Below are 10865 nucleotides of genomic sequence, written 5' to 3'. Positions count from 1 at the left end.
TTCTGAATTCTACCTCCGATTCTACATATGATGTTCAGACAGCAATGATGAGGCCCAAAAATTTCCTGAATGATTCTAGAATGAAACGCTATTCCAGTGCACACAGCATAAGTTAATTATAGAGTTCAGCAACCTAGTAGTCACAACTATCAACTGTACCATACTGTAATCTCCAGAAGGGGGCAGATTCAGTGCAAACCCACACAGGAAACAGTGAGAAACAAGAAGGGGATGTAATAGAACTAAAAGACAGTGATAGCACCCAAATCATCTCTGATACAAGACCACTCAGAAGAACTTCCTAGCTTAAATACGTGGGCCTAAACAGACTAGATAGGCTAGACTGAGGGAAGTGTTAAAGGGTGAAATGTCAGTGTCATTGGATAAATTTAGCCCGACATAGACAGAGAGAAAGCAGCCGGCCGGCCGCTTCAACAGGGACTATTTTGGCAAGGCTTTGGGGACTTGCTGACAAGTACAGTATCAAACCCGCATAGCTGTCTGCTACAGGCTGCAGCTAGCCAACGCTGCAGAATCAGTGAGTGTGTGTGTGTGTGTGTGTGTGTGTGTGTGTGTGTGTGTGTGTGTGTGTGTGTGTGTGTGTGTGTGTGTGTGTGTGTGTGTGTGTGTGTGTGTGTGTGTGTGTGTGTGTGTGTGTGTGTGTGCGCGCGCATGTGTGTGTGTGTTCTGATTATCTGATAGGTTAGAAAACTGCTGCGTGCTGTAGTGTAGGGGGAAAACAGACTGTTGCTGGGATGGAAGAAGATGGAGACTGCGTAAGGGCCTGACAGCAATATCCTGTTGTTTTTTGTAGCAATGACCAAATAAATCGCTAGGACTACAGTGTAGCCTAGAGGGTTCTATCTGGAACCAAAAAGGCTTCTACCTAGAACCAAAAAGGGTTATCCTGTTGGGACAGCCGAATAACCCTTTTGGAGCCTTTTTTTCTAAGAGGATCTGTAGAGAAGAATGGAAGAAACTCCCCAAATACAGGTGTGCCAAGCTTGTAGCGTCATAACCAAGAAGACTCGAGGTTGTAATCGCTGCCAAAGGTCATTCAATAAAGTACTGAGTAAAGTGTGATATTGTGTGATAAAATGTGATATTTCAGTTTTTTAATTTTTTAAATAAATTTCTAGAAACCTGTTTTCACTTTGTCACTATGGAGTAGTATGTGTAGATTGAAAAAACAAACAATTTAATACATTTTAGAATAAGTCTGTAACGTAACAAAATGTGGAAAAAGTGAAGGGGTCTGAATACTTTACGGAATGCACAGTAAACACATCGTTCTATGACTGACAGTAACCTCCTATACCATGTAACCTATTTAGGTCACACTTATTTAGATAGTCCCCCATAGATGATCTACAGACGTTCATACCATCAACAAACTGACAAACTGCATATCTACTGTTAGGGCCGTGTTCAGAGTTAGAGTATACACACATATCTTTTTGACTCATAGGCTGCGTTTACACAGGACGCCCAATTATGATGTTAATTTTTCATCAATTGGTCTTTTGACCAATCAGATCAGCTCTGAAAAAAGATCTGATGTAAAACGATCTGATGTGATTGGTCAAAAGACCAATTGGTAGAAATAATATCAGAATTGGGCTGCCTGTGTTAACGCAGGCATAGTAACCTATGCCATGATCAGTACCTACTTAATCCTAGATATTTTGGACACAGCCTGACTCTCATGCAAAAGTATATTCATATCACAATAAATGTCTCTGACATCATATGCTGTATACATTACATATACCCACGCAAATGCATAGTCATCGGAATGATTGATGTGCAATAAATCTCTCTAGTGCAGAGTCCATCTTGCTCAGAAAGGTGTACAGTAACAGCATCAAAGGTAGGATATTTGTCCATATGTTTTCCCATACCTCTCCTGTATATTACACATTTCTAGACCTGGGTTCAAATACTATTTGAAATCTTTTCAACTACTTTAGCTGCACATGATTGAGCTTGCCTGTCGCAGAGGAAACAATAGAATAGTCCCGCAAATGCTCAATGTCTTTGATTTTGAATAGTATTTGAACTCAGGTCTGGAAATTATTAATATCCTAGAAAGGTGTGGAAACGCAGTAGAATCAACATTGGGTAAGAGATGTCTCACACACACACACATACACACAAACACACACACAAGGAGAAACTGTAGTTGTTGAAGTTCTAGATTGTGCTTATTCTAAATAACAGGATATGCATAAAGTTGCTTTCCTCCTGTCACATGTTGTCACATGGGGGTGAATCAAACACACTCTCACACACACACACACACACACACACTGAGAAAAAGAAAGAAATCTCTGTGTGAGTGTATTCCTCAATCCCCGTGACATCATACCCCAACCATTGGAGCTGTGAGATGATGACGGAATGTGTCCTCCTAACTTGGATGTGTCTCAATAACTTAAATAGCTTCCTCTCCTCACGCCCTTTCCTCAAAGACTAGGGCCATCTTTAGAACCAGGAGTTTGTCATAACCAGAATAAACTCTACAGGATATAGCCTAGCGTTTCCCTCTCAGTTCATGCCTGATGACACTGCCCACTGGGCACAGACGTCATTTCAACATCTAGTTTTGATTTACATTTGGATGAGTTGTCAACTAATGTGAATTCAAAGTGAAATCAACAACAATGTCTTTTTTTGTTTGGTAAAAAAAAAAATGAAATTCCCTTATGTTGATGACTTTTTGCAAATCCAATCAGTTTTCCATGTTGATTCAATGTCATCAAATAGATTTTTTGTTGTTGAAATTACATGGAAACAACATTGATTCAGCCAATTTTTGCCCAGTGGGTCTGTTGCAGTCAGGGTCAGAGTTAAAGAGGCTATGGTTTTCTAGCTGGCTGGCTGGCTGTAGTCTCCAGTCTGGCTGACTGGCACAGAGTCGCCAGGCTTTGGAAAATCCTTTCAACGAGCTCCTAATTCATTCACTCATTAACTAAGCTTATGATCTGGACCTGGTCCACGTTGTGCTGTTGATCTGTTAATTCCAAAGTGTCATCAGAGGAAAGGTATGTATGGACTGTAACAGTCAGGAAATAGAGAGCAGGACTGAAAGAATAGTTTGATTATCACATTTCAGAACAAGGAACAGAGTATAGGAAATGCAAACTATGACACACAAGAACACTGCACAACTTAACCATAGGCTGCTTCATCCTTTGTAGCATTTTAATCATCCCCAAATGTTCTACTCAGCTCTAAAACGTTTTTAAATTTCATAGTTACTAACAGTAAGGCTTTCATAACATCGTTACTCTCGTGAGAACTTGCAGTAATCAAAGTCTGAAGCTTCTTGTTGTTCCCGCTGCTGCCTAATGAACAAGCAGTGATTATGTTATTTTGCATAAACGGCATGACCCCCCATGAAGAGTGACACGGTTGCCATGATGGCAGTCTGACCTTTCAACTCAATACTACAGAGATTGTCTACTCCACAAGGTACTGTAGAAGATGTGGCTAGTCATGCAAGGAAGATGTGTAGACGAACAACGTAATGTGGTATTGTCCATGGGTGGCCGATAGGGGCTATGGATGTCCACTGTGTGTGCAACTAGTGCAACTGATCTAGACAATAATTAGTTGAACTAAATATGTTTGCGCTGTGCTGGAGCAAAAGCCTGCAAAAGCCTGCAGCCTGTTGATGCCGCAATACTCTACTAATGTTTGCAGAGTAGGGACTGTGAGCTCACTGTTTACAGGGTAGGTGCTGTGAGATTACTGTTTGCAGGGTAGGTACTGTGAGTTCACTGTTTATAGGGTAGGCGCTGTGAGTTCACTGCTTATAGGGTAGGCGCTGTGATTTCACTGTTTACAGGGTAGGGACTGTGAGCTCACTGTTTATAGGGTAGGGACAGTAAGCTCACTGTTTGCAGGCTATCTCAGTCCATATCTCAATCCATGTCCCAAAGGAGGGTTAAAACTACACTGCAGTTTGAAACCAGAGACAAAGTTAAATACAGTATCACGTGTGAACTCATGTACCATTTACTTTTCATACAAACTATAAAGTACATTTATCTTTTCAAAGACATAGACCCATAAAACCTATAGCTGCCCGCTGTCCCACTTCATGTTAGGCCAGGTCAGTCCTGTCCCATAGAAGAGATAAAACTACACCCTAACTTGACCCAAGGAAACTTCAGTATCATGTGGACCTTACTACAGTGGATGCATCTCTTGTTCACTCTATTCCCCTCTTTTCAAAGCCATTGAGCCATAAAAGCCTAACTGCCCACTGTCCCCCTTCTATGACATGAAGAACCAGATGTCCTGCTGCCCCCTTTAGCCAGTATCCCGTTCAGCCTATGAGGTTGACCCTTGACCTTTCTGCTTAGAGTACATTCCTAGATGCATAAATCAAGGCACTCCTCAGGTTTTGGGTTACAGTATTCCTTTACTGACCAGACCTCAACCACTCTCTGTCTCCCTACCTAAGATACATGGTATAGACCTAGCTCACAGTCCCTACCCTGCAAACAGTGGTAGAGCAAGGGTGCCCAATATTGGCTATGTAGGTCCAAGGAGCGTTAGTCAGACAACGACTGAAAAGTCACTGTAAAGTTTGTTGCAGAGTTATGTGATGTCTGGTATACCAACATTCTTCATGTTCTTCTTCTTGGGTATAACCCTGAGGTCTGGTCAACATTACGGCTTTAGAGTCCCATAGTGAAACTGAAAGTACACTGCAAAACCATGTTGTGGGCTACTTAGGTACTTTACTATGCTTAGGTGCCTTAGCGAGGACTCAGCATATTAAGTCTTTAACTTTGGATGCAATCCTGTGAGATTTGGATGTGTATACCCAGCAGACATATTGCACCGTTAAAATACCATGACAGGCAGACATAGATACTTTCAGGGTAGAATGTTACAAATTCAAGTACAGCTACCCCTAACCTAACCACTGGGTAAAAACTGGTTGAATCAATGTTGTTTCCCACGTCATTTCAACCAAATAAATCAATGTGACGACGTTGACTCAACGTGGCATTTCGTCTTATCTTTACCCAACTACACAGAATCCACCATAGTGTAGTGTGCTAAGCTGTCATGAGTCACTGACAAATATATTCTCTATAGAATACCACATAGCTACCACTTCCCTAGGCATAATGTAGTATAGAAATGCTAGCTCACCAGTACTACACATAGTGCAGCAATGCTACACATTCTCAATAGAATCCACCATGGAGCCAACCAGTTCCCTATGACTTAAGGTAGTAATGCTAGCTTAGCTTACATTAGTCATTGTTGTTCGAGCCTAGTAAAGTACAGCAATGCTAGCTAGCATGAGTCACTGTTGTTAGGCCTAGTGCAGCAATGCTAGCTTTTCCTAGCATGAGTGATTGTTAGCTAGCATGAGTCGATGTTAGGCCTGGTGCAGCGATGTTAGCTAGCATGAGTCACTGTCGTTATGCCTCAAGCAGAAATGCTAGCTTTTGTTAGCATGAGTCATTGGTGTTTGAGCCTATTACAGTACAGCAATTATAGCTAGCATGAGTCAATGTTGTTAGGCCTACTGCAGCAGTCACTGACTGACTCAAGTTAAGACACATCTCCATAGTGACTAAACAGCTGCAATCTGGACCCATTTATAGTAGGTTTGGTACTTTCATTGAAAACAAAGAACTCTCTCTATTCTTCTCTCTCGCTCCCTCTCACTATCAGCATTTCTCAATCAGGATTGTTATAATCACACCCCATGAACACAAACTGCACAGATATGAGCACTGATACTCTCCCACACCCAAATCATCCTCAAGCAACATCATAAACTCCTCAACATCACATAAACCCAAAAAACCGATATGCCCAACCACATATAGATATAGCATCTTCCTCTCAGTGGTCTTGTTTTTCAACCTAGAGAGATACACTATAACCTGACTCCCGCAGGGTTAGAGGGGTGACAGACCAGGATGACTCTCACTAGCATTTTGACCTTTGATCTCTCTGAGAAGAAGATGCTGAAGGTGTCGTCCGCGACAGCCACACTTAGCCGAGGATGGTTCAGTCTCGGGCGGCAGTAAAACCAGGGGTCCTATTTGCTATGGACACAAGAGGACATATTTGCGATCTCGTACACATGGAGAGTCACACTACCTGTCTTAACTGTCAGTGTTTCTGGTGTGTCTCTCGTTCTCTCTCTCTTTATCTCTCACTCAGCAGTCTTAACAGTTAACCTCTAGACTACCAATTCAATAAGCTTTTCACATAAACACTGCTTTTGAATCCAGACACTGTCACAACCTCAACAACAACGCTCAATCTAAAGAAAGAAACAAGTCTCAACAAAAATGATGCCATGTGGCTAGACTGCTGTAATTTGTATCTAACGGTTAAATCAATCGTATCCACGCTGAGACTCTTTACGGTTTTGGGATATTCATGAGGAGACAGCAGTTTCAGAAGTCTGATCAACACAGTTAGAGCTAGATAGAGAACATTAGATTACACATCTTATGCTACTCATCTGTCCAATGGCATTACAAGACATCACACAGACGAAGAGAAAACATATGAAATGTTCCCAGCTGTGAAATGTGTCAGAGCATGTCACACAACCTAAACCACCATGCAAAACCATTCCTCTGATCAATATCTTGAGATTGTAGGGTCTTCACTGCAATAAAACCAATAACATATGTTTCTATTGGGTCCATCATTTAATAATGAATGGATCCCATTTGGTAGTAATGACCTGCTATTTTCAGTATGTATTTTAGACCCCTGAGAGCTAGTTACCGATTGGCTAGGAGTCAGCAGTATGAAAATAAGGGTCTAGCTACTCAACAACTCCTCACACTCGCAAACCTGCTCAACTCACGCACATTCACCCAGTACACCGATCACATCCAAAGCGTGATAGGTACAAAAATAATGATTTAAGACACTAACCTGAGACCAAGCATTGTGTGTTATGGCACATAAAGAGCAGTTAATTTTTTAAACCAGTCAAGTCAGTTAAGAACAAATTCTTGTTTACAGTGACAGCCTAGGAACAGTAGGTTAACTGCCTTGTTCATGGGCAGCTATTTTTACCTTAACAGCTTGGGGATTTGAGCCACCAACCTTTCGGTTACTGGCCCAACACTCTAACCACTAGGCTACCTGCCACCTTACAGTTAGAGGTATGAGATATGCTCACTCTCTCCCCAGAGGCCTTCTTCCTAACCACGTCACCCCTGTCCAGAGCAATTTAGAGTCGTGGTTTACAGATAGCCCTACTCTAGACCTGGAAGAAGACACTGTCAGTCTCAGAGTATGAGTGCAGATCTAGGATCAGTGTTTTCCTTTTCATTACAATGAATAAGATTAAATGGATGGGGGGGTTCCTGATCCTAGATTAGCAATCCTACTCTGACGATTGATACATGCAGCCCCAGGTCCCCCGTGTCCATGTAATTGAATAGGATCTAAAAAACTGACCCTAGATCAGCACTCCAACTCTGAGACGACTGATGCATACAGCCCCAGGTTTAGCCTGGTCTGCTGTGCACTTGCAGGGAGGGCAGTGTGAAGAAGAACATATCGGTTGTTGTTATGATGTCATAGTCTATTTCCGACCCATTACCGATTCATCAGTTTGGCCGTTCGTACACTGTAGCCACATACTATACTTGCATACACACAGAAGCCGATTGGACACCATCAACCAGGACCAAATAACCTAGAGAAGCCCAAAGCAAAAACCTATGTATTTAGGACTCAGCAATGCAAACCTGACCAACTTCAACTCTGTTAACAACAACCAATAACATGACGGGACTGAGGTCCACTCATTTGGAGCACTCCCTATCCTGGCTAAGTCTAACCAGGTTAGAATGACTTGGGATAGACAATAGACTTGGTAAAGAATGATCGACGCAGCTATTAAGGTGGTTTTTTTCAGCATCTCTCAGCATTTAGTCTCCTCCCCTGCCATCTTGTCTCCCCTCTCTCTCCTCCTCTCTTCCCTCAATATCTTCTGGCTTGATGATGCTGGCTTCCTGGGATGTACCTACAGCTCCACTGATGCTGTGTGTCTCTCCCTCATTGTTGCCCCTCCTTCCATTCTCTCATTCCTCGGCTCCCTTACATCCACTCTCCCACCCTTCAACTTCTTCTCTGCACCTCTCTAGGACCGACCTCCGGGACCATCTCCTGCATCTCCCTCATTCCTCCACCCTCAACCCTTCATCCCTCCATACCCTTTTCCCCTCATCCCTCCACTTCGTCATGCTGTCCCAACACCTACCTACAGGGTCATGTCCTCCATCTCCCTCATCCTCACATCCCTCAATCCACTCTGTGCCTCTACAACCCTTATTCCCCTCATCCCTCCGATCATTCATGCTCCTTGGGACACACCTTGAGGGCCAACTCCATCTCAAAGACTCTTAACTGTTCCCTCATTACCTCACTCATCCTCTCAATCCACCCACCCTCCATCTTTCCATTCATTCCCTTTATAGGACCTACCTCCAGGGCGAGTTCCTCCATCTCAAAAGCTTTCTGGGCGTTTTTGTTGTTTTCCACATGTGCATGGTAGTAGATCACCATCACATCGTACTTCTTCATCACAGATTTGTAATTCTTAGCGTTGAGATCATGGACGCGGTCTTTCCCATCATACTCAGGGATCTCCAGACCCTTCTCCCCCCAGGACAGGGACCCCAAGGAGAGCAGGGCCCCCAGAAACACCCAACCCCACTTCATGGTTCCAGGTTATTGTTGGTTCCCGACACTCAAGTCTCCCACGACTCGGACGTCAATGGATGAATTGTTGAATGTTTCGTAAAAAAAATATATATATATGTTTTACGTTGTTCCTAAAATACACAAAACACTACACCTAGGAACAAGGTCCACTTCGTTTCGACGCCGGCCAGAGAAGAGCAGGTCGGAGTGTTGAATCCCCCTTTTAAAAAAATGGCGCGTGGGCTTAGACGCTACTGGCCAGGGGGGTGAGGGAGGGGAGTGCTTCCAATAACGAGAGTGAGTTGGAGGGAGAGAGAAGCAGGCTGAAGACCCAGGGAGAGTTGACCGCTGAAAAAGTAGGGAGAGAAAATAGAACGGGGGGTCTTACTGACGAGGGGTTTGGGGGTTTAGAAAATAGCAAATGGGTGGGCACGTGGGAGGGGCTATCTTAGGGCCACCTGTTGGATGCCATGGCTACGGAGCGAGAAGAGAGAGAGACATACCTAGTGTCAGGGAGGGGAGAAGGTATGGGTGACAGAGAGAGGGAGGATTCCATTCCCATATTAAGTTTTGTAGAGGTCCCTGACCATGCCTAAAAATACTGACACCGAATGTGTGAGCATTCACAAGATGGCCGCCATGGAATTCTGAGGGTTGATGAGCTATGAGATTGGGTTGATGGAGGTGTACTGTAGAGACATATTGAGAGCGTCATATAATCATCAACATTCATAATTATTATTATTTGTACCTTTATTTAACTAGGCAAGACAGTTAAGAACAAATTCTTATTTACAATGACAGCAGGGGTAGAATGACAGATTTTTACCTTGTCAGCTAAGGGATTCGACCTTTCAGTTACTGGCCCAATGCTATAAACACTAGGCTACCTGCCACACCTGATAATATCCTGAAACTAATACTCTGTGCCATAGAACCTGTTGAAATAGATACTGTTGCATGCCTATTGTTGCCTACATACTGTTGCCTGCATACTGTGTTCTGCCAGTGCTGACAGACAGACAGACAGACAGACAGACAGACAGACAGACAGACAGACAGACAGACAGACAGACAGACAGACAGACAGACAGACAGACAGACAGACAGACAGACAGACAGACAGACAGACAGACAGACAGACAGACAGACAGACAGACAGACAGACAGACAGACAGACAGACAGACAGACAGACAGACAGACAGACAGGGCACAGATTCTATGGAACAGAGTACAGGGCATATATTTATAGTTATGGTGATATCCCCTATGAACAATTTTAAGAATATCAATAACCCAATATCCCTTGATGGACTACAAGATAAATATTTTAATGGCCATTTTGCGACTGTGGTTATTATATTTGCTCAAACCTGGCAAACCTGTCAGTGAATAAAGGTACTAAAAGAGCGAGAGCGAGAGAGAGAGAGAGAGAGAGAGTGAGAGAGAGAGAGAGAGAGAGATCAAAATCCAGAAAAGAGCCGTTAAATTCCACAACCACATAAATGGAAGTGATTCCCAAACCTTCCATAACAAAGCCATCGCCTACAGAGAGAAAGAACACCACTATAGCAAAGCATAGTTTTTAGATAACCTCATTTTTTGGCTAGTCATCCATGTCTCCTAAGCAAGCTGGTCATGGGGCTCTGTTCACAAACACAAACTAACCCCACAGAGCCCCAGGACAGCAACACAATTAGAGCCAACCAAATCATGAGAAAACAAAAAGATAATTACTTGACACATTGGAAAGAATTAACAAAAAAAACTGAATGCTATTTGGCCCTAAACAGAGAGTACACAGTGGCAGAATACCTGACCACTGTGACTGACCCAAACTTAAGGAAAGCTTTGACTATGTACAGACTCACTGAGCATAGCCTTGCTATTGAGAAAGGCCGTTGTAGGCAGACCTGGCTCTCAAGAGAAGACAGACTATGTGCACACTGCACACAAAATGAGGTGGAAACTGAGCTGCACTTCATAACCTCCTGCCAAATGTATGACCATATAGAGACACATATTTCCCTCAGATTACACAGATCGACAAAGAATTAAAAAACAAACCCGATTTTGATAAACTCCCATATCTACTGGGTGAAATACCACAGTGTGCCATCACAGCAGCAAGATTTGTGCCCTGTTGCCA

The 10865-nt window shown here is 43.1% G+C and overlaps 1 protein-coding gene across 2 annotated transcripts in view; it reads right to left on the bottom strand.

Annotated features, from left to right (window-relative positions):
* Positions 1-9095, bottom strand: part of LOC112233955 (calsequestrin-1-like) — a 32301-nt gene extending 23206 nt beyond the window's left edge. For both annotated transcript variants that reach the window (XM_042329497.1, XM_042329499.1), the window contains exon 1: positions 8497-9095. In XM_042329497.1, the coding sequence (XP_042185431.1) occupies positions 8497-8733 (237 nt within the window). In that variant the 5' untranslated portion in view covers positions 8734-9095. The remainder of the gene's footprint in view (positions 1-8496) is intronic.
* Positions 9096-10865: the final 1770 nt, after the last annotated feature.

This window comes from Oncorhynchus tshawytscha, linkage group LG10 (assembly GCF_018296145.1).
Source record: "Oncorhynchus tshawytscha isolate Ot180627B linkage group LG10, Otsh_v2.0, whole genome shotgun sequence".
In the NCBI taxonomy this organism is placed as follows: domain Eukaryota; kingdom Metazoa; phylum Chordata; class Actinopteri; order Salmoniformes; family Salmonidae; genus Oncorhynchus; species Oncorhynchus tshawytscha.
Note: the sequence above shows the minus strand (reverse complement) of the source record. Positions and strands in the feature narration are given on the sequence as shown.